Here is a 25,260-nt window from a genome sequence, read left to right as displayed (position 1 = left end):
AAAATATAAGAAAGACAAAAGAGATTAAAATGAAATAATCTTTGTAAGGCGCGCGCACCGACTATTCCCGCGGCTGGTACTACTATGAACTGTGTCAGTGTATGATAGTAGTCTCAGCCGGGTCACCTATTGTGTTGGGTGTTTAGGAAGGGTAAGCTGGTTCTCGGCTGACTACTACACTTTGTTCATAGTTCATTGTTTGAGTGTAGCGTAATACAAGCGGATTCCAGTTTATGGAAAAAAGGGGGGGGGGGGGGTATTTGAAGAAAAAGTGATGTTTTAAGTCTAAATTTCTTGATTTTTTTTTATTTCAGTAAGGACTCAAAGTAATTTGTTTCACAGGCACTTGTTTCTATCCACTATCAACGTATAAGTTGATAGTGGTTCTTCCCATGGATAGAAACAAGTGCTTGTGATTTATTTCTATTGAAAATGGTAAATTAAGTTGAAAAAAAAATGTTTGTTAAAAAAAATCCATTTCCCACAAATTATGAATGATGGGTGCTTTAATTTTTATCCAGAGAACCTAAAGACACAACAACGGTCCAAAGCACTACAAGGATATACAGCTAGATAATGAAAACCACAATGATAAATAACCAATTATTTTCGGGATTGACGTACCTATTTTTCTTGTAAGAAATGAAGTGCTTGATTACTTCCGGTTATCACACAGGAAAAACTTGCAGAACAATTTTGCTTTGTTTTCGGTGTTCAAGAGCATAATATTGTGTCATTTTAAGCATTGTAAATTGGTTTATTGCTTTTTAAATTACAATTCAAACAAATACTGCCTCTCTTGCTGCACAGCCGTAAATTTACCATTTAAAAATTGAAGCACGAAAAATGGCGGTGTGATTGAAAGAAAACTATTTGAGTTATCTCCCCTGACAATGCATTTTCATAGGAGCCTTTACACATGAACTTGTGAATAAGATGTTATTTTCTTTTTGTCATATAAGAGACATTATAGCAAATGGAATCACTAAATAAACAACAACCACCGAGAATTGTTCAGTCTTCAGTGATAGAACCAAAAGATGAATTGTGTGAGGTATGTTTGGGAGAATTTCACCCAATATAGAATAGACCACGTTCGCACTTATGTACTTTCCTGAACAATCAAATGTCAGGATGCTAATGTTATTACATCAAAGTAAGAGTGGATTGTTCAGGTCGACGGGTGTAACTCATTCATATAAAAGAACTCTAAATTGATCTAATATGGATTTAACCAAATTAGGCATACACCTTATCGCTATTTGTCCACCATTACTGGACACGAAAAAGGTTCCCGTAAAATTTTGACATCACAATAGAAAATGTCTGATGCCACAAAGGAAATGTGATTGTTGTATGACGTCAATAGTTCAAGTGTCACAGATTCCCAAATAGTGATAAGGTCTATTGCCAACAGAAGGATGCAAAGCTTTTGTAACCGGAGACCATGATTCTAATGAGAAATCACATTGTCTCCACCGGGACTCGAACCCCGACCTCTGTGTTACAAGGCAGTGCTTTAACCGACTGAGCTAAAGAAGTACTTCCTTAGCTCAACCGGTTACGGCTGACTAAGTGTCTATAGTGTGAAATAGAAATATACACATTAAGTTTCTCAAATGTATTAAAAATTTCCATACAATATCTCTGATATATATGGCATCCTACCATCACAACCTGATAAAGCCAAACAAAGAACATGTTCTTTAGATTTTCCAGATGACCATGATGACTTATGGATAAAAATAGAGGGGCGGCGAGTGAAATTAAAAAAAAAAGTTCAGTGAATCTTGTATGTGGTAGCATTTTTTGTTTGTTTCTAGCAGTTTGACAATGAAATATTTAATATTTAACAATCACTCATTGTTTCTGATTACTTTTCAAGTAGCACAACAATCTGTAGTACTACCTTTAAAATTATTACACCTGGGTTTTCGATATCATAAACTTGTCAAAACTATTACTAAATTTTATCATCGGTACAATGACATCATTCGTCAATATAAATCAAAGTGCAGACATCTTATAGGTTCAGGTATTTCACATCCCATCTTTTATGGTAATATTCTATACAAAGCACAAAAAATGTCATCAATCAACTCAAAAGCTGACCAAACCTTTAAACCGACTTAGTTGTCAGGTCATTAAAGATGGCATTTTTTGGAATTTATATTGATTCACTCATAGGGTCTTTGCATCGAAAATAAACATATTTATTCTAAAACCAGTTGTTGGCATGATGCGGGTTATGTTCTTCTCGTATATTTTATGATGGTATGATACAAATACCCCTAAGTCCTCAATCATGGTCTAGTTAATATGAAACTTTAGCTAAGTTTACTTTAATGTCAGTTTAAAAAGAACCACTTATCAAACATGCTTATGATAATTAAGTCAATGTTATTTAATATGCAGTTGTATTTGCATTAACTGTTTCGATTAAGGATATTTGGCCCTGCCCCTTCAGTCATGGTTCTGCATACATGTAGCTTACAAGTTAAAGTATAGCCATTTGAATTACACTATCAAAATAGCATAAAGGCTAGACATATTTGTGTCAACAGTTTATTAAAATTAAGCAAAGTGATTTTTTTCTTACAACACATATAATGTTTGACAAGATAAACCTGTGGAATGAACCTGAACAGCATGAACAGAAAAAACTTAATGGCAAACTTTGAAAATGACTGAAATAGCAGAAAAATTCTCAACCCTAGATCAGAAAGGAAAGTTGTTGGTGTTGATTCATTGATGGATGGCAATTATTGTCCAATGGCAAGTTGCAAATATTACACACATTTCAGAACCAGAACATGATATTGTGATATGAATATGTACACTTCTTAGTTTTAGACTTACACACTGAAGCAGATTTTTTACATGCAAAGTAATAGTTTGCAAAAAGACATACATGTATCACCGAACCCAGACACATTATTGTAACTCAAAGTTGACCAGCATTTGCTCTTACTCATATAGCTAAATGCTAAATTATTAACTGATATCCGAGAAACAGCAGTAAAGTCTTTATATACTTTGTACATGCATATACAATGCTACTGATTATACTGTTTATTTGTAGAAAATTGAAAGAAATTACAACACAATATTTAATCTAACTAATGGATTATCTGAAAGAGAAGCAAATGATGCACTGAATACTCATGTAAGTATGTACAGTACACACTAGGTGCTTATAGTGAAAAAACAATTCTTCTTTTTTAAGTGTTGATTTTTTTGTGAACGGAGGCAAAAAGGGGGGTGGGGGTGGGGTGGAGGGTTGGTCATAATACAGAAACATCGATCTCTCTTGTTGAAATTCATACATGTATAATATGACTAGTTGTAATTAGTGTTGTCACTTTAAAATACCATCAATCTCCCTAGTCTGTGCCATAGTGATTTTACATTGACAAGAGTTATTGTGAGCTGAATCACCTTGTATCCCTCTTATCATTGTAATAATGGCGCTTGTAATTTCATGTGTCCCGCCCCACTTTGTTTCCCGTTTTCATGCAAAATAATTTGGCTTTCACGTGTCACGCTTACAAAAAAAATCGTCCAATCCCGCATCACTCTTAGACCCTTATGATACCCACCTTGTATGTACTATAAGTGTGAAACTTAATTCATAATTTAGAAAAGTATTTTATTGGAGTTACATGGTGAGATTGTTATTAGGGCCCATTTGATTACTTTTTTTTAATAATTTGGACCAAAATTGTGGTAAAAAACTTTGGTTCAAAAAAAAAAAAGCAAAAATTTTGATCATTTCTTTTGGGCTAAATTTAAACAAAAATGGATATGTAGGTTATGATATGCTATTCAAAATTGTTCCTAATGTCAGAACCTAATTTTAATGATATTGTGAAGGGAATTTGGCCATTAAAACTAAGTTTTTGTTTAAAATTACTTAATTTTAGAAACATCTTTTTATGTCTGTCAGCACTTCTATTTGGTACGATGGTAATAAGTTATTCTTTTAAAATTGATCGAGGATGCCAAAAGTTGAGAGAAAAAAATTATATTAACTTCACTTACATTTTGTTAAAAAATCACAAATTTTGAGAAACATCTAGGATTTCAACTATAAAGTGTTACATTAGTATAAAATCCTGATTCAAATTAATATAATGGTGTCAAATATGGGGGAACAAAAATTAGAGGTCGCCCACCATTAAAAAAATGGCTGCCAAAATACTAAGTCTCTTGATTTTAACAAAACTTAAAACTCAAAGAGAGCACATCCTGAATTGATTCCTGGTGTCGAAAATAATGAAAATTGATACTGATAAAAACTTAATGCTAAAAATGCTAAAAATGTTTGCATCAGTATTATTTATTTGTTTTCTGTTGCCTCACAAAAAAAATGTGCAAGATGGGCTCTTGCTGACATGTCTGTTTTATTATACACAATTATGTATAAAAATAATTAATAACAAGCAATACCTGAAATATTGGACTGTACAACACACCAAAAACCAGCAATCTGCTATGCTGACAGTATTTTTTTTTTTATTCATTTATTTTCTAGGATAGATGAAAATGAAAAATATGACATTGTTTTATTTCAGAAGATATTTCAAGTGTTATTAATGAGATACTTAATTTTTTTTTTCATGGGAATTAAAATGCTAAATGATATTTAATTAGGTCAGCAAAGGATCATTCCAGTATGAAGAAGTCCAAGTTGGATTATGGTGTTCCATATTAGTAGACCCTAAATCTGCAGCAAGGGTAGGTTAATTCATCTCTTTTAAATCATGTTTGAAATTACTTAATGCCCCCTAAATAACTGCACTTTGTTCTATTTGTACAAAAACATACAATATGACAATGTAACTTATAATCAATATTTCCATTTTTCAAATGTTTGGAATACTTGAACATGTAGGCCTAACATTGTCATAATTGTAGAGAGCAGATACATATGTGGTTTTCAAAATTGAAATCTCTGTTATTTTTATTTCAACTAAGATTATTTTCAAGTTATGCTTTAATAAAGTGATAGTGAGTTAAGCTATTTCAGTTGATATTTTATAGTGTGTCTTTCTATGTTGTGATGTTACACTATTGTTTCAGAAAAAGGGTGAAGGTTTGGTACCATTAAAACGTTTAAACCCGCTGCATTTGTTTGCACCTGTCTTAAGTCAGGAATCAGATGTTCAGTAGTTGTCGTTTGTTGATGTGGTTCATAACTGTTTCTCGTTTTTCGTTTTTTATATAGATTAGACCGTTGGTTTTCCCGTTTGAATGGTTTTACACTAGTAATTTTTGGGGCCCTTTATAGCTTACTGTTCGGTGTGAGGCAAGGCTCCGTGTTGAAGACCGTACTCTGACCTATAATGGTTTACTTTTTTAAATTTTGACTTGGATGGATAGTTGCCTCATTGGCACTCATACCACATCTTCTTATATCTATAAAGAGAAAACTATAAGAGACATTACTACTACACTGCGTTTAATTATCAAGACAAGATATTTAAAGAGCTCCCCCCTTTTTGAGTATGACCAAATGACCAATGAGATAAAATTTGAACTGTCTCTTTGTAAATATCTATCATAGAACTGTATTTCCATGCCCTAGAAATGGCATATATGAAAATGAATTGGAAATAGAGTCAATGTTTTTCCTGGAGTTTTTTGTAAGGATTGGGGATATTAAGTTACTACTAAACGTTGAATAAATATTTTGTATATTGGATAAAAATGTATAGAATTTTTACATATTCTGTCTTTGTTCAGAGTTATATATCACTGAAAAGTCAGCATCTACATTATCAGTAGTATTAGATAAAAATGTATTTTTAAAAAGAGTTTTCTGCTAAGTGTATTATGCAATAATGATGGAAATACCAATGGTTACTTCCAGTTCACATGTTTTAAAGTTCAACACAATCATTTTAAGTCTTGTGGCAAAATTCTCTCTGTTAATGGACAGATATAGTATTATTGATTGGCTGAAATTCATATAAATATTAAAAAATGTAAAAAAAAAGCTATAAAAGCTTAAGGCATTGGGAAAAAATGTCAGCCTATTTTTGTTGTTGTTGAAAACCCTGCTTTAAACTTGAGGATATTTTATTAATTCACATGGTCCTAGTATAGATATGTTATATCTCCTGGATTATATGTAGAGAATTTTCTGAAACATTTAATTATTAGTATTTCCTTGGTAACTGTTTGGCAAAACTGACCTTATAAAGTTTGGCTATTTAGTTTAAGCTTATCAATTTAATACACTGCACATCATCATTGCTTATACAAATTTTCATTATAATCTACTGATACAAAGTCTTAACAAACTTTATTTTATCATCTTCACACAAATATATCATGCTTTGACATTGGTACAATTCATTTTTGTAGAGCTACAGAGATTTAACCCTGCTTAGCAGAGATGGTATGACCATAGCTTTAACAAAAACAAATCAGCTCATCTTTGAAAGATGGTTAAAGTTACTAGACTCAACAAGACAACAGGTATACTTTTAATCTGTCAGTATATATCAAACCCCAAAAAATTATAACACCATTCAAAGGTTAATATTTGGATAAAAAGTAAAAACATGTTTTTTTTTATTTATTTTCTGTCAGTGATCAGGAAAGGGCAAATTTTTATGGGTCATTAGCCCCCATTACAAAAGATTTGCAAGAACCACTGCCAATGTTAGGAGTGATACTTGTAAAAATTTGATGCATTTATCATATCTGAAGCTCCATAAGGGGCCCCTTAAATCCGCTTCAGACTGCACTTTCTAATGTTAAGGATATTGAAATATGATGAGCCATTCCGTTATTTCATGGCTGGTCTTCTTCAAAATATGTATCAAACAGCCTATTGTTACTAACTTTTTGATCACATGTTTTCTGTCAAGCCACCATTTTGTATTTTGGTATTAAATGGCAAGAATCATTACATTATACAGTTGAACATATAGGTTTTAACTGCTTGATGTTTATTATGAAGCACTGATTTTGATATAGATTTTATCAATTCATCAAAATTTTATACACTTGAAAAACCTGGTTTTTTTCAAGTTTTAATAGATGAGGCATTTTGATTATGATTGTTTGAAAGTTTAACTTCTTAGGACAGTGTAGGGGGATAAATGTTGTGTTGCATTAGTTCCTTTTTTCCTGCCACCATGATATCAATACTGAACTGTAGAAATGGCATAGGTATTTGACATCATAATAAAATTTCAACAAATAAGGAACTGAGAAAAATAAACAACTTGATTGTTAAAATGATTAACAGGAGAAGTATTAATCAGTGATGAAAGATAAAAAGCCTTGTAAAATACCAGTAGTATATAAATATCACAAACAATTGACATAGTTTTTGATTGAACAGATTGTATGGTTTTGCAAAGAATTGGTGAAGAATACAGTTACTGGAGCAGAAAGTGTGTGTACAAGTCTAATCAGACAGATGGCAGGTAATGTATATCACTTATGTTCAACTCTATTGCCGGTAGAAAATCTCATTTATACAAGTTTTACCAGGCAGATGACAGTTGAAAATTACTATTGTGTGTCCAAATCTATCAGAAAGATAGATGGAACATGTCATTGGCTGTTCATGTCGTATCATACTGATGGCTAATAAACCATGTCAGTGTGTTCAAGTTATATCAAGCAGATGGAGATGTAATTATGTCTTGTAAAACAAGCAGAAGAAGTTGAAATGAATGTTTTATCTTATCTAACAAATGGTTCATGAAATCATATCAGACAGGCTAAGTTAAATCATTTCATTATGTTTTCGTCTTACCAGACAGATTGGGTTAAATCTTGTCATTATGTTCTCAAATCACATTTATAGAAAGATGTACTGAATGATTCATTAACATGTATTCAAAACATACACATCCCGTTTCAAACTTATAAAAATTGGTTATGAACAATCAAAGAAAAAGGAAAGTATTCCACAGTTAGCATCAATTAGCACTACATTTATATGAATAATAAGAGATATGAGCTACATGTCAATGAGACAGCAAACCAAGAACAGAAGATAGCCATTTTATTTTCCAAAACATAACCATACAATGTGATATGCTATTGTGTACTGACTGCTTGTTTGAAATACAATACAGTATTCAAGCAATATGTGAAGCTTTTATGAGTATCGGTAATTAAACAAGAATTTAAATAGACTAGTACTGGCTTAAGGAAGTTTGCTACTCTATTTCAAAATAACAAGCTTTTTATACGACCGTAAAAATTAAAAAAAATTTTATTGGTTGTATATTGGTATGACGTTGGCGTCGTCGTCGTCTGGCGTCGTCCGAAGACACATTGGTTTTCGCACTCTAACTTTAGTTTAAGTGAATGGATCTCCATGAAATTTTACCATAAGGTTCAATACCACGAAAGGAAGGTTGGGATTGATTTTGGGGGTTATGGTACCAACAGTTAAGGAATTAGGGGCCAAAAAGGGGCCAAAAATAAGCATTTTTGTAACTTCCAGACAATAACTTGTGTGTAAGTGTATGGATCTCTTTGACATTGTACCACAAGGTTCCATATCACAAAGGGAAGGCTGTAATTGATTTTGGGGGTAATTGCCTCAGAATTTTAGGAATTAGGGGCCAAAAAAGGGGCAAAAAACAAGCATTTTTCTAGTTTCATGACAATAACTTGTGTGTAAGTGTTTGGATATTTCTGAAATTGTACTACAAGGTTCCATATCACAAAGGGAAAGTTGGAATTGAGTTTGGGGGTAATTGCCCGAAACGTTTAGGAATTGGGGGCCAAAAAGGGGCCAAAAATAAGCATTTTTCTAGTTTCCAGACAATAACTTGTGTTCAAGTGTATGGATCTCTCTGAAATTGTACTGCAAGGTACCATACCACAAAGGGAAGGCTGGTATTGAGTTTGGGGGTGATGAATCATAAGGGGGTTCAAAAAATTTGGGAGGGGGGATTTTTTGTTTTTCTTTTTTTTTTTTTTTTTTCCTTTTTTTTTTCTTTTAAAATTTTCCATTTTAAGTTGGTTATTTCTGATTAATATTTAAAAGCAAATAATAATGATATGGTAGGAGATACACACCAAACAGGATGTGTAAATTATTATATAATAAGTATTGTGCAATAGCAAGAAATTTTCAATTGCACAGTATTGCACAATAGCAAGAAATCTTCAATTGCACAGTATTGCGCAATAGCAAGAAATCTTCAATTGCACAGTATTGCGCAATAGCAAGAAATATCCAATAGCACAATATTGCGCAATAGCAAGAAATTGTCAATTGTACAGTATTGCGCAATAGCAAGAAATATTCAATTGCACAGTATTGTGCAAAAGAAGATACTTCGTATAAATTGCTTATTTCTTGATCAATTTCAATGGGGTTTTATTCTTGAATTCTTGGGGTTCTTTAATATGCTGAATCTAACCGTGAATTAAGTTTTTTGGATTTTGGGCCCCATTTTTAAATTGGTCCACATTGAGGTCCAAAGGGTCCAAAATTTAACTTTGTTTGATTTCATCAAAAATTGAATTATTGGGGTTCTTTGATATGCCGAATCTAACCGTGTATTTAGATTCTCAATTTTTGGTTCCGTTTTCAAATTGGTCTACATTAAGGTCCAAAGGGTCCAAAATTAAACTTAGTTTGATTTTAACAAAAATTGAATTTTTAGGGTTCTTTGATATGCTGAATCTAAACATGTATTTAGATTTTTCCATTATGGGCCCAGTTTTCAAGTTGGTCCAAATCGGGGTCCAAAATTTAACTTTGTTTGATTTCAACAAAAATTGAATATATGGGGTTCTTTGATATGCTGAATCTAACCATGTATTTAGATTTTTGATTTTTGGGCCCCGTTATCAACTTTGTCCACATTGAGGTCAAAAGGGTCCAAAATTAAACTTTGTTTGATTTCATCAAAAATTGAATTCTTGGGGTTCTTTGATATGCTGAATCTAACCATGTATTTAGATTTTGGATATTGGACCATAATAGGTGAATGTCCAATTTAAAATTTTTAAGTTCTTAGACCACATTCATTCTGTGTCAGAAACCTATGCTGTGTCAAATATTTAATCACAATCCAAATTCAGAGCTGTATCAAGCTTGAATGTTGTGTCCATACTTGCCCCAACTGTTCAGGGTTCGACCTCTGCGGTCGTATCAAGCTTCGCCCTGCGGAGCATTTTATTAGAAGATTGTTATGAATTGATAGTATTTCAATAGTGGAACTAAAGTAGCAGAAAAAAATTAAGTGTCCTTGTTTATGAGATATAAGCCATTGAAAATTTAACAGGAAATGCTTCTCTCTAGAATTATCATACATTTAGCACAGACACCTTTTTCCTTTCAAAAACTTTTTTGAAAAGGATTTTATAAGATTTTCAACTATGGCTTTTTAAACTATGTGTAATAACATTATGAAAAGAAAAGTAGAGGTTAGTGGTCAAATTGTTTTAATGGCATCTCATGGATAAAACCAGAGGATTACGAATATCTGACAAAAATTCAAAGACAAGAGGAGCGAACATCCTTAAGCCATATCTTTATCAGTATTTTTTTTTAAAGAAAAGTTTCTTAAAAAATCTATCATTTGAAAATAAATCATTTAATACATGTTGATACATTCCAGGAGGTGATGTGTCACCAAAGAATATCTGGTTGATAGAAGCAGTCTTGGATATCTTCGCAGAATACAGGTTAGTTGTATTATATTGTATTACAATATTGACTGAACACTGCTTTAGTATCTTGTCAGAATTACCGTTAATAGTAAAGTCTATAATGTACATTGTAAATTTCAAGAAAAAGGGCTTCTTAAATTACTGATATATTATTTTATAGACTGAATATGGACAGAAATGTTAAGTTTCATTTAGTTTCATGGATTCAAGAATTTTTCTTATCATTGTCATGACTCTTAAAATGAACTGAAAATTCAAGTCTGAAACTTTAGGAGTCATGTTATTCTCTGATTAAACCACATATTTTCTCTTGGGTAGATCAAGCATTCAACATGCCACAACATATTGATATATATATGAATGAAATATACCATTATTGAATTACTGTAATGTCTGACAGGAAACATGTATTAACACATAGGAATGACTTCTGTTGTCTGGTGTCTTTGCTGTCCACATCACATTTTGTTACTCCACAACTCTGTAAAAATGGTGTGCCAATATTAAACAAATCTTGCGCAGATTCTTCTTCAGGACATAAAATGGTGCGAAAACGTGGACTTTTCCATTTCTGCTCATATAAGTTCGAAGCAGCAAGGCAACACACTATTTTTGGAAAGTTGAGCATGATGAAAAAGATGAAGAAAAAAAAACAAATGCTAGATGCAAATTCAAAGTTTTTTTTATGAACACTTATAATCTAACATATCTACTGTTGACCATTGGTCTTATACTCACTTACAAAAAGATTGTGATAAGTAAGATCTGTAGACCTTTTATGTTAATTTTAAATACATCTGAGATATATTTGTCCACAACTGTTGATTTGACATCAACTAATTTGTAAAGATAGAAAATGAAATAGATGCCTTACGATTAAATTTAAAGAGAAATACATGGAAATAACCAATATTTTAAGAAACAACTCTTTGATTGCTTTCCTCATTGTGAAGGTTGTTGGATGGTCTTCAGCGATGATAAGAAAAGCTCATACCTTATAGCTGGAGTATAAAAATATGGTCAACTGGGTCTTTTTCTGACCAGCATTAAAATCCTTGCCAAAGTAGGGCGCTGCTTAGCTGTGAAGGATGTATAAGTTCACAGACTTTCCAGTTAGAATTGGATCACTGAATCCCTTGCCTTGTGTCAAGAAAGTGCCACACTCTTTGCATGTTGAAAAATCCTGCAACAACTCTGTGATGGATCTGAAGGTGGCCTTTTGCAAGGCAAACTATTTGCCCCTATTCAACATATCATTATTTTCCAGGTGCTGTCCAAATTTCCCAACCTTCATCCCTATTGTCCCACCTTGCAGAATCTACCTATAGTATTAATTAGGGCCCCGCCGAATGGCAGTTCGCTCTATAGTGATCAGTCTGTCCATCTGTCTGTCCATCTGTCTGTCCGTCCGTCCGTAACAAATTGTGTCCGCTGTATATCTAGAGAACCGTTATGATTTCATACTTCATACTTGACATGTATATTAACCAACACACCCTGTAATAATGTTTGTACAACTACCTAGGTCAAAGGTCAAGGTCAAAAACTTTGGTTTCAGTTGACAACCCCGTGTCCTTTGGTAAAGATCGTGTCCGCTCTATATCTTGAGAACCTTTATGATTTCAAAGTTTATATTTGACATGTATATTAACCAACACCAGAGGGTGTGTCAAAAACTTTGGTTTCAGATGACAACCCCATGTCGTATGGTAAAGATACAAATTTTTTACCACACGTTATTCACAGCGGGGCCCACAGAGATGGCTCCCATCTCAATGATGTCTAGTTGTCAATAGTTTCTTTCTCGTCCTGAATATGCAGCCGTCACATAATTGCCTCTGGATATTAAGCATGCAACAAGCAATTGATCACACCTTACAGTAAGATCAATACATCCCTTAGCAAGACTTTGTCTTTAACCTTAACACATTTAAAGTAACTTATGATAAAGGAATCAATAAAGTGTATATAAGACTGATATTTACATTTAGCATGTACATCTATTTATAGAACATGGTTTGATATTTACATTAAGCATGTTCATCTATTTATAGAACATGGTTAGATAAATTTCCACAGTTGTGTTCCATGGTGGTCTATACGTATCTGAGACTGACTATGGATCATACAGCACACATGTTGGTCAATCTGAGGAAGAGAGAAGTAGATCTGTGTGTATCATTACTCAGGGAAAAGGTAATACAAAATATGTAAATGATAGTTATTTGTTAAAAATGATTAAATTGTCACAACATAAAGGGTTCATAATTTCATCACAGCACAGAGATTTTCAAGGGGAAATAACTTTTCTATGTGAAGTTTTTCTTTACCTTAATTCAGGTGACCTTAGTGATTACAATCATTAAGAAAAATATACAGCTTACATTTAAACATTTTCAAAGAGAATGAGATACAACATTTGAGGATTTTATGGTTGTTAAGGTTTCATTGTTATTGTCAACATATTTTATGAATTGACACAAATGGATCTGAAACAATTTAACAAGTTAGAAATGTCTTCTCTCACAGATAGTTCAATACTCTTTATAAATATTAAATGAACATTTCTGTTTTATAGTGGACAGACTGTGCTGTGATTGGTCGAGATTTAGTTAGATTACTACAGTATGTTGCTAGGATACCAGAAGTTGAGAGCCTGTGGAAAGATATGTTAAGTAATCCAACATCAATAAGTCCACATTTTACAGGTCAGTTTACTGAAGGAGAAAAATCAGCTAAATTAAGAATTAGGAACAACTAGTTTAACTTTGATAATAAAAATTTCCTTCAAATATTTAACTCTTACTTGGAAGCCATTTAAAATGCCATGAAAATATGCAAATTTACCTACAAAATCTATAAATATAAAAATGAGGATATGTGGTATGATTGCCAAGAGACAACTATCCACCACAATACAAATACATTACAGAATAAAAAAGGATGATTCATGCACTTTGTGTTCTGTTTTCTGCATTGATTGTTGGTTTCTTAATACACTTATTGTACACTACTTGACTTTATCCATTTGATAGAATTTTTTCTTAATTACTGAATGATGTCGTGAGACTGATTGATGTTAGTTCCAAGTAAGTATTTCATGCAAATTTACTAAAATTGTGATAATAATTTTCAATCTAGAACATCAAATATCTTCTCTTATCACATTAATATTTTTCCATGAAAACATATTGTTGTAATGGCAGACAAATGTGACATTGATGTACACCATCTCAACGTTAGAGTCTTTTTTTTTTATAAAAACAATGCAGTTTATATAAAAAAAAGTAATTAATTTCTTACAGGATTAACACAGTTGATGATGATGCGAACTTCAAAGAAGTATTTGATAAGCCGACTGACCCCTGACATGGAAAACAAATTAGTCTTTCTCATAACCAAGGTTTGTTCATAATTTTATTGACATACTTTACATGTTACATTTTACCATAATAAATATTATGTAATAACCACAAAAGTAATATCAAGATGTCTTCAGAACCTGGTACAGCCATGTTAGTTTATTAGTCTATAACTTTGCAGTACTAGATTTTACACAAATTGTACCTCAATTAATACCCTTGACATTCAGGTATGTCAGGACATTCAACAGATGTGACTAACGTTTATATCTTGTAGAGAAGGTCACAGTAAACATGTAAACAATTAGTATTCAAGCCATATCATTGTAATCAATACTTTGATCCAAGTTAAATATCATGTTGCAAAGGGTATGTCATTAATTTGACTGAAGGTTGTAGCATCAGTTTTAAGTTCATAGCCATTACATTCATGGAAAATTTTTCATTCACCTTAGGTCATTTCCAGAAATTCTAGGATACATCATGTTAATGTGTTGATATCCTGTTTTGTTATTGTCTTTGTTCTAACTCTTTGGATGATTGCATGTTAAAAGTTAACACAATTATTGCTCATGACCTGAATTCATATTGGAAGATCCAAGTCACAACTAAACAATTTTGTAAATGTCTGATTAATGTCAAATGTTATTTTGCTTTCTCTAAAATTGCATATGGAGGTAATAGTCTTATTTAGTGGACAATTTTAATTTAATTTGGACTCGAATAGTATTGTTTATTTATTCATTAATATATTTAATTGTTTATTTGTTGTTGTAGGTCAAATTTGGCCAGCAGAAAAGATATCAAGACTGGTTTCAGAGACAGGTAAATGTATTTAATATAATGGAATTTTATGTGACTGTCATACAAGTGAGAGGTTTAGCTAGCTATAAAACCAGGTTTAATCCACCATTTTCTACATAGGGAAATGCCTGTACCAAGTCAGTACTATGACAGTTGTTTTCCATTCGTTTGATGTGTTGAGCTTTTGATTTTGTCATTTGATAAGGGACTTTCCATTTATAATTTTCCTTGGAGTTCTATATTTATGTTATTTTACTTTTTCCTATTTAAAAAAAATATTTAAGATAAATTTGTATGATGTGTTATATATATTCTAGTTTTCAGATATTAGCTTAGGGATTGCAAAAGTTTTATTATCATTAGTTAACTTCAATTGAAAAAGTCAAATGATTTAAGCTCTTGCTGTGTGTTATCCTCATGATAGATGCTCAGTTAATTGTTTTGGTTGAACTTTATATGCTGTACTATATGTATTTTACTAGATATAGAAACAAATCTTAATAAAACCGAGTAAAATTACAGTAAAACCTGTCAAAATATTTTCTCTTATTATTCTAAATCTTTTAAGCATTGTCCAATGCTGTTAGTGGTCACCTATTTTACTACGAAATTCAAAATTGTATACATACATTAATGTTCCATGTAATTACAGTAAACATTTTTAGAGAGAAATTCCTGACTTAACAATAAAACTATAACATTTGATTAATTCTTTATAATTAAACAGTACCTGTCAACACCAGAGAGCCAGTCACTTCGTTGTGATTTGATACGCTATATCTGTGCTGTATTTCACCCACCAAATGAATTACTGTGTTCAGATATTATCCCACGATGGGCTGTGATTGGCTGGTTACTAACAACCTGCACGGTATGTATATAGTAGATTTATGCTTTGATAGGATATCAAGTTTTCTCAAAGAACTGCATTCATATTTTAATTTATACATGAGCAGATTAATTTACAGTTTAATCTGTTTATTTCAACAAGCTTTCTTAGTTGCTGAATTGAGGATCTGAAAAATAGATGATGTTTTAAGTGATCTTTATATTTTTATTTTGACAGTCTAACGTAGCCGCCACTAATGCCAAACTGGCTCTGTTTTATGACTGGTTGTTCTTTGATCCTGAAAGGGACAGTATTATGAATATTGGTAAGTAAAATATACTCAGTGCCTCTCTTGGTTCTGTTAAATGCACCATCTCTTATAAAATATTTATTGATTAGAAATCAATTTAAGATATTTCTTCAGAAACACAATAATTTTGTGACTTTTTATAGTTTTGAACAGTAGTTATTAACTGTTACATGTTTAATAGCACACTTGAAATGTTTTATTCATTTTGATCAAATATAAATTCCAATTCTTTAACAGAGATTAATAGTTCAAACAATAGAACAGAAACGTTATAAATACTAGGAAGAAAAAATTGCTTTTGGTTGAAATTCCTTATTCTAAAAGAGTTACCAGGAGAAATTGATGCATTAATTTTGTGCAGCAGTTAAAGTAAAAATATGAGTGGATATTGTTTGTTATTTTTAGCAGTTATATGTTTTCTTCAATGTAACATAAATGATTTTATTTTACTTATATAGAACCTGCCATTTTAGTGATGTACCATTCCATCCGACCCCATCCTGCCATTACTGCAACATTATTAGATTTTCTGTGTAGGGTAAGCGACATATTATTATACCCCACACAACGAAATTACTTACTTACTGCCTGGTATGCCATTGGCATGTAGGGCAGCAACAAAGGTTCTCAATTTCTGTCTGTCTTTGGCCATCTTTTCTACTGTTCCCCATGTGTTATTCATGGTCTTCAGTTCTCCTTCTACAGTATATCTCCATGTGTTTTTTGGTCATCCTCGCTTACCCCTTCCTTCTGGAGTCCAATGTTAGGCTGTTCTAGTGATGGAATTTCTATCTCTTCTAATCACATGCCCAATCCATTTCCAACGCCTTCTCATTAATATTGTACCCATGCTATCTTGATTACACTGTCTTAGAAGGTCTTTATTGGATATTTTGTTTGGCCAGAAAATGTGCAGGATTCTTCTTAAGCTTTTGGTATGAAAAACTGACAGTTTGTTTAGATCGATTTCTGTCATCCTCCAGCATTCTGATCCGTATAACAGAGTAGATAATACACAACTCTGGTACAGTTTTAGTTTGGTCCGCTTACTGTACTGTGATTTTGCCAGTCAAGTTGGACTTAAAATCAGCCAAACGAAAACAGAAGTCATGACCCTTAACATCACTAACCCAACTCCTATCCTAGTAGATGGAAAAGATCTTCCCATCACAGAAACATTTACATACCTGGGAAGTACAATAAGAAACGATGGAAGTGCAGGAAATGACATCATGAACCCCCAATCCCGAAAATAGGTTACCATTTCAGATTTTTTTATTATCAAACTCATCTATATGTTTAATGAGTTGAACATTCATTTAAATGTGAAGAGGATGACAGACCGATGGACAAAGGAAAACATTATACCCTCAACAATTTCGTTGTGTTACTGTACTGTGATGATTTCCATACATTGTTTAGTGATCTGAATATATTTCTGGCTTTGTTAAATGAATGTTCAACTCATTAAACATAGACGAGTTTGATAATAAAAAAATCTGAAATGGTAACCTATTTTCGGGATTGGGGCTTAAAAATATTCCATTTTAATTCTTGTCATAGGATGGTGCCTTCATTTTTTATTCAGATCTGCTTCGAATTTGTTTGGAAGTTTCCACTCATCAAAACCTCTGATGAGTTTGAAAATCAGAAAAATATTAACTGGGTAATTAGTTTTTTTCTGGAGGGGAACATGCTCATGATATTGATTCTTGTCACAGGAATAGCACTTACATTTCTTTTCAGTTCATTTTCAAGTTTGTGTGATTGTTTTGGCTCATCGAAACCTTGTATGAGTTTAATACTCACAAAAATTGGATATGAGGTACACTTTTTTCAAGACTTTGACTTGTAACAATATCCCTTATTATTGCGAATCAAATGATACTTTTCCACAGATTCACTTGAAAGTTACCTGTCGTTTTAAACTTTTGTCTCTTCTATTGTCCCATTGAATAAATACAATAGCTATTGTTCTCTGTGTAGTTTATTCACTGGGACCTTTAAATTTCTTCTAGGAGAAATCTATCACTCATTGATTAATTAACCTGACCAAAACATTATCTTCTTTGTTGATTGAAATACATGTATAAAACTCAGAAAACTGCATGTGATGTTGTATTTATTCAATATCAATAATATATTTTCAATCTGTTCAATATAAACACTGATTCAATTATAAAAAGTTTATTTCTGACAAAATTTTAGTATTGTTCCAATGAATTTGCATGTTTTTTGTGGTTGTTCAGTTATAGAATACATGAAGGCCTTAATTTAAACATCATCATTTTCTATTTTTTATTTGTCAAACACACCAAAAAAAGCAAATTTTAATAGGTAAAATATTAAAAATTTGATCAGAAATTTTTGAATCAGTGTTTATATTGAACAAATTGAAAATGTATTTGTGCTATTGAATAAATATAACATCACATGCAGTTTTGTGAGTCCTTATTTGGTATTGGTACATGTATTTTCATCATTGAAAGTTAAATTTTTTGTTCAGGTAAATTAATCAGTGAGTGATAAATTTCTTTTGGAAGAAATTTAAAGGTCCCATTGAATAAACTACACAGAGAATAATAGCTATTGTATTTATTAGATGGGACAAAAGAACTTACAAAAGTTTAAATCGACAGGTAACTTTCAAGTGAATCTGTGAAAAAATATCATTTGGTTTGCAATAATTATAGATGGGGTGGGGTATGTGAGCTAGCTCACTAAAGTTTCTTTCATTATATTGTACAACAAATAAATGACAAGCTTCAGAAAATCAGATGGTTATCTTAATGCTTGAGTTTAAGATGACAAATGTACAATTAAAATCAAATGAATATCCAGATACTGATAAATGGTCTATGAAAAATTAAAATTGAATAATTATATTTCTCTAATTCTTTGTCAATTTATCCCTTTCTGCACCCATTGTATAAAAAAATTTAATCAACGTGTGGTTTGTTTGATCTCAGTTCTTCATTGGCTAAAATCCGATTATGACGTCGAATTTACTTGCGTTCCTCTGAATTTCCTATTGTGACAGCATGAAAAAAGACGACCATGCCTGATGACGTCACATAGAAAGAACACACCTTTTTACAGATCATTCGAAAAGACGGAATAAGTTTGCCTGCATATTGTTTGAAAATCATTAGAGAAACAGATTCTAACACCAAATCTCGTGTATTACGATATTTATCCACTCTCGACAGTAAAATTTTAAATATTTAAAACGCTCTGCGAGCCTCGCGTTTTAAATTTGAAAATTTAACTGTCTCGAGTGGATAAATATCGTATCACACTCGATGCAGTTGTAGAATCTATATGTTTCTTGTGTTAAATTAATGTAGCACTTCCAATTTTGATGCCAAAGAAATTTTTTAACACAATTAAATAGGATGAAATGTCAAATCACTTCCTTACAGCAATACTGAATAGACAGCAAAGCATTTTGGATAATAAGAATGAAAAGATGTGGGATAAAGGTCAATGAGACAGCAAATCAACAAACCAAACAGTCAAAACACATCTACTTTGTACTTTTTTATATCTAGCAATGAATAATATTTGTTGTTTTTTTCTTCTTCAGATTTTAACCAATTTCAGTCTCCCATTAAGTGCTCAAGTCAAATTAGGAATATACACAGCTTTCAGAGTTATTCTGGATAAAAGAGTTCTACCGTAAGTATTGTATTTGTAAAAACATGTATGTACTTAGTTTTGCCTGATATAAGTGTATTATCTTGTGTATCATTAGAATTGGAATGCATAACAATATAAAGTAAGATGTCACTTCTGTATTTTTTCCATGAATATCCAGATACTGATAAATGGTCTATGAAAAATTAAAATTGAATAATTATATTTCTCTAATTCTTTTTCAATTTATCCCTTTCTGCACCCATTGTATAAAAAAATTTAATCAATGTGTGGTTCGTTTGATCTCAGTTCTTCATTGGCTAAAATCCAATTATGACGTCGAATTTACTTGCGTTCCTCTGAATTTCCTATTGTGACAGCATGAAAAAAGGCGACCATGCCTGATGACGTGACAGAAAAAATTAGAAATACATAATCACTGGTAGAGCTTGTTCTCATAACTCTGTTTGTTTAAAGTCCTTTACATTAAAGCATTTTCCATTTATTATCAACTGATATGAAAAATGAAAATGAAAATAATTCTTTACAGATTTGTGTATGATTTTTATTCCCCCGCCGTGGTGGAGGGGGCATTAAGGTTTATCCTTGTACATCTGTACGTCCCAAAATTGGTTTCCGTTCTCTAACTTTATGTCGCTCAACCAAATGCTATGAAACTTATATACAATGCATATTACCGCAAAACACAGATCAAGTTTGATTTTTAGTGGCGTCACTTTTACCATTCTAGAGTTATGCCCCTTTACAAATGGAAAAATTGCTGAATTTTTCATTTCCGTTCTCTAACTTTAGTTTGCCTCAATCAAATGTTATGAAACTTATACACAATGCTTATTACCACAAAACACAGATCAAGTTCTAACTTTGGTGGCGTCACTTTTACCGTTCTAGAGTTATGCCCCTTCACAAATGGAAAAATCGTTTCTGTTTCTGTTCTCTTTAGTTTGCCTTAACCAAATGTTATGAAACTTATGCACAATGCTAATAACCACAGATCAAGTTCTAATTTTGGTTGCGTCATTTTTACTGTTCTTGGGTTATGTCCCTTTTTAACGTTATATGCAAGCGGGGGCATCATCTGTGTCCCATGGACAGTGTCCCATGGACACATTCCTCATTTATTTATTTCTTGTGTGTAACCACTGTGAAGCATCAATACTGGATATAGATACCCCAGAGGCAAAGAAACAATGATAGCAAAAATTATTTATTCTATTCTCCGTACAGTAAACAACTATTTGCCGCTTTGTTGACATGAATTTCTCTGTGAAAACAACAGTAATTTTCGAAATTCAAGCTTAAATATGATATAACTTTATTCTACAACAATGTCAAATGAATAGTTGAAGGATAAATGTGTTTTAACAAGTTTGAACTTGTCACATGCTTCTTTGATCAGAAACCACCCGATCCAATTCTGAAGGTTTGAAGAGAGAGAAGGCAAATTAAAGATCATAATCGGCCCTAAATAGTAGCTACATTATTAGGAATCAGTATCACAAAACTTTATTTGTCAGCAAAACATAGAATATAATGAAAATAAGAAGAATTTGACCTTGCCTGATTTCACATTTGTTTTCTCCACTCCTTCGGGGTTACCTTTATCTGGTAGTGATTCTATACAGTGATAACATCTGATGGTAAACATTTGCTTAAAAAAAAATAGAGATTAAGTTTTTTTTTCGCAGAGCTCTTGAACCATTATTAGAAAACAGTAAGCTGGACAGAGATTTGAGGATGTTGATTCGTGAAAACTTTACTGAATTCTGTTCACAAGAAGGTATGACATAATCTGTTAATGTAAAGTTAATATAACTAGATATGTTCATTTAAAAAAAAAGTAGCTATTTTAACAAATAGCTACATTTTTAAAAATATATTCAAGTTATTAATGATATAAAGTTGTTAACTTCTATTATCCTTTGGTCTCTGGTGGAGAGTTGTCTCATTGGCAATCATACCACATCTTCTTATTTTTATAAAGGTAAAGTTGTTTTTCTAATGAGTAGTATGTTATTGTTGCCCCTTTCAATATTACACATCTTGATTAAGTACATTGTTAGAGAGGAGAATGAAACTAATGCATTAAGGATACAAAAAAAAAATAGTAGATGACTACTTTCTGTAATTGAAATGTCTCAAGATTGTTGCACAGGTATATAATAAACATATATGCCTGTCAGTCTGTTTATATGCTTTTATTGTCACTATTTAAGCCAAGTCTTGTATTCATTTTTTAATCTACAGCTTTAGCCAGATTGAAATCTTTTAAATTCTAAGGTTGTGTTTCAAAGGTCAATTTACTATATGACTTCTGAGACTAAAGCATGAAGTCATCTAGAGTTCTTGTCTTGAATACAATCTTCTTCAAACACCATATATTGCTTCGTCAAGGGAAAAAAATGGAATCCTTTCTATTATCTTTATATTAGAAAATTATCTTTGATCAACCTTGCTGGAGATGCCACTATGAAAAAACTAATTTTAATACATTGTTTGAAATTTAATTTTGATGATTTTTATTTAATGTGTATTAGCAGTAGCTAAAGATGAACCTACAAATAACAAAGAGCCAATGGTTTCTATGGCATCAATGTTGGACTCAATGATGGACACAGATAATCATATAGATAACAACCTGTCAGATGGAGCTGCCTTTAGTGACGAAGAAGATGATATACCATTAGGTTTGTTTAGCTTACTTTTCTCCCTCCCCTTATTAATTCCCCAACCCATGGACACAGATAATCATATAGACAACAACCTGTCAGATGGAGCTGCCTTTAGTGACGAAGAAGATGATATACCATTAGGTTTGTTTAGCTTACTTTTCTCCCTCCCCTTATTAATTCCCCAACCCATGGACACAGATAATCATATAGACAACAACCTGTCAGATGGAGCTGCCTTTAGTGACAAAGAAGATGATATACCATTAGGTTTGTTTAGCGTACTTTTCTCCCTCCCCTTATTAATTCCCAACCCATGGACACAGATAATCATATAGACAACAACCTGTCAGATGGAGCTGCCTTTAGTGACGAAGAAGATGATATACCATTAGATTTGTTTAGCTTACTTTTCTCCCTCCCCTTATTAATTCCCCAACCCATGGACACAGATAATCATATAGACAACAACCTGTCAGATGGAGCTGCCTTTAGTGACGAAGAAGATGGTATACCATTAGGTTTATTTACGCCCAACTCATACATCTAAACCATCAACAATCTCATAGTAAGGAAAACCATGATTACATTGAGAACCACACTGACAACAATCTGTCATATGTATCGGCCTCCAGTGATTGAAGACAATCATATAACAGTAGTTTTTCTTATTTTTTTTGGTCATTTTAACTATTCCAAATAATCATGTTCTCAAACAATCAATACTTTTCACAAATAGTAAGTTTATACTGAGAACATAAAAGACATAATGTAAACCTGCCTTTAGTGTTGAAGAGAATAATCCAAGAAAGATTATTCCCGTGTTTATTATTTGTGATATACTGTAGATAGTTAGAAGTTAATTTTTGTTATAATCATGGCCTGGCATTAAGAGATGGAAAATAGATATACATTGTAAACATCTTATAATAAATAATCTTATTATGTGTAGTCAGCCTTACTATGTGAAAATAAGATGGTATGTCCAGTAATACAGACTGAATCCTAAATCGTAAATAAAAGATGATAGGTATGCTTCATCCTGACAGCAACCCAGTAATACAAAAATCCAACAGCAATTCATGTTGCTTTATCATATTTTTTTTGTGTTTCCTAAGAATTTGTTTGTGATTGAAAGCAGAATATTAAAAGTTATACTATTTGTTATTTGTAGGTAAAATAAAAGAAGAAACAAAGTTCCAGCCAATCCAGGATACTAGATATCAACCTGTTGACATTAACAACTTTCTACCTCAACTTAATGGTGAATTGGTGGAATATGTTGAACAATTGATGAATGAAAAGTAGGTTACTCAAGTTCCCAGCTCCCTAAACACGTTATTAAACTGTATTTTCCTAAACTGTACAGATGTCATATGTACAATTTAGAGAAGAGAATTTAGGTAATGATAAAAAAAAAAGTATATGCCTATATTGCATAATGCTTAATGATTTATTCATGTTTTTGTATAGGAATGTTGGAATATTTGTAAAACATTTAGTTTAAATGCATCTTTCCCTCTATAGTATCCACCTATCTAAGGTTAAGATATATTATTTATGGATAGGAATTTTGGAATCATATTTGACAGTTAGAAAGAAAGAGTAGATTATTTTCCATGTAAATGTGAAACAGTTAATACCGTATAGCGGGTTATTTTTGCAGGTATAAAATTTCGCGATTTGGGGGCAACAAAGTATACGAAAAATTTTGGCGGTTTTTATTTTGGTGGATTCTTAAATCCCAATTAAATATTTTGGTGGATACTGAAATTGTTGCAGTTAAAAAGTTGTAAAACTTGACAAACAAGTGTCTATTGTTATGTTTAAGTGATGTTTATACGACCACAAAAAATTTTTGCGTTCGTATATTGGTATGACGTTGGCGTCGTCGTCATCTGGCGTCGTCGTCGTCGTCCGAAGACACATTAGTTTTCACACTCTAACTTTAGTTTAAGTGAATGGATCTCTATGAAATTTTACCATAAGGTTCAATACCACAAAAGGAAGGTTGGGATTGATTTTGGGGGTTATGGTACCAACAGTTAAGGAATTAGGGGCCAAAAAGGGGCCAAAAATAAGCATTTTTGTAACTTCCAGACATAACTTGTGTGTTAGTGTATGGATCTCTCTAACATTGTACCACAAGGTTCCATATCACAAAGGGAATGCTGGGATTGATTTTGGGGGTAATTGCCTCCAAATTTTAGGAATTAGGGGCAAAAAAAGGGTAAAAAAACAAGCATTTTTCTAGTTTCATGACAATAACTTGTGTGTAAGTGTATGGATCTTTATGAAATTGTACAACAAGGTTCCATATCACAAAGGGAAAACTGGAATTGAGTTTGGGGGTAATTGCCCAAAATGTTTAGGAATAAGGGGTCAAAAATAAGCATTTTTCTAGTTTCCAGACAATAACTTGTGTTCACGTGTATGGATCTCTCTGAAATTGTACTGCAAGGTACCATACCACAAAGGGAAGGCTGGGATTGATTTTGGGGGTAATTGCCTCAAAATTTTAGGAATTAGGGGCCAAAAAAAGGGTAAAAAAACAAGCATTTTTCTAGTTTCAGGACAATAACTTGTGTTCAAGTGTATGGATCTCTCTGAAATTGTACTGTAAGGTACCATACCACAAAGGGAAGGCTACGATTGATCTTGGGGGTAATTGCCTCAAAATTTTAGGAATTAGGGGCAAAAAAAGGGTAAAAAAACAAGCATTTTTCTAGTTTCATGACAATAACTTGTGTGTAAGTGTATGGATCTTTATGAAATTGTACAACAAGGTTCCATATCACAAAGGGAAAACTGGAATTGAGTTTGGGGGTAATTGCCCAAAATGTTTAGGAATAAGGGGTCAAAAATAAGCATTTTTCTAGTTTCCAGACAATAACTTGTGTTCACGTGTATGGATCTCTCTGAAATTGTACTGCAAGGTACCATACCACAAAGGGAAGGCTGGGATTG

The 25,260-nt window shown here is 32.2% G+C and overlaps 1 protein-coding gene across 2 annotated transcripts in view; it reads left to right on the top strand.

Moving 5' to 3' along the window:
- The first annotated feature begins 654 nt into the window (after nt 1-654).
- The window catches only part of LOC127734584 (integrator complex subunit 3-like), a 46,091-nt gene continuing 21,485 nt past the window's right edge, over nt 655-25,260 (top strand). The window contains exons 1-17 of one of the 2 annotated variants that reach the window (XM_052244535.1): nt 655-1,054; nt 3,083-3,166; nt 4,654-4,737; nt 6,370-6,483; nt 7,358-7,442; nt 10,611-10,677; nt 12,717-12,858; nt 13,241-13,370; nt 13,968-14,065; nt 14,802-14,849; nt 15,556-15,699; nt 15,895-15,982; nt 16,426-16,505; nt 19,554-19,645; nt 21,313-21,404; nt 22,165-22,311; nt 23,468-23,597. In XM_052244535.1, coding sequence (XP_052100495.1) covers nt 977-1,054; nt 3,083-3,166; nt 4,654-4,737; nt 6,370-6,483; nt 7,358-7,442; nt 10,611-10,677; nt 12,717-12,858; nt 13,241-13,370; nt 13,968-14,065; nt 14,802-14,849; nt 15,556-15,699; nt 15,895-15,982; nt 16,426-16,505; nt 19,554-19,645; nt 21,313-21,404; nt 22,165-22,311; nt 23,468-23,597 — 1,703 coding nt within the window. In that variant the 5' untranslated portion in view covers nt 655-976. Of the gene's footprint in view, nt 1,055-3,082; nt 3,167-4,653; nt 4,738-6,369; nt 6,484-7,357; nt 7,443-10,610; nt 10,678-12,716; nt 12,859-13,240; nt 13,371-13,967; nt 14,066-14,801; nt 14,850-15,555; nt 15,700-15,894; nt 15,983-16,425; nt 16,506-19,553; nt 19,646-21,312; nt 21,405-22,161; nt 22,312-23,467; nt 23,598-25,260 lie in introns of both variants that reach the window. The other variant, XM_052244534.1, reaches the window with a different exon arrangement.

Source organism: Mytilus californianus, unplaced genomic scaffold (assembly GCF_021869535.1).
Source record: "Mytilus californianus isolate M0D057914Y unplaced genomic scaffold, xbMytCali1.0.p SCAF_3, whole genome shotgun sequence".
Taxonomy (NCBI): Eukaryota; Metazoa; Mollusca; class Bivalvia; order Mytilida; family Mytilidae; genus Mytilus; species Mytilus californianus.
This window is presented reverse-complemented; position numbering and strand designations above follow the sequence as displayed.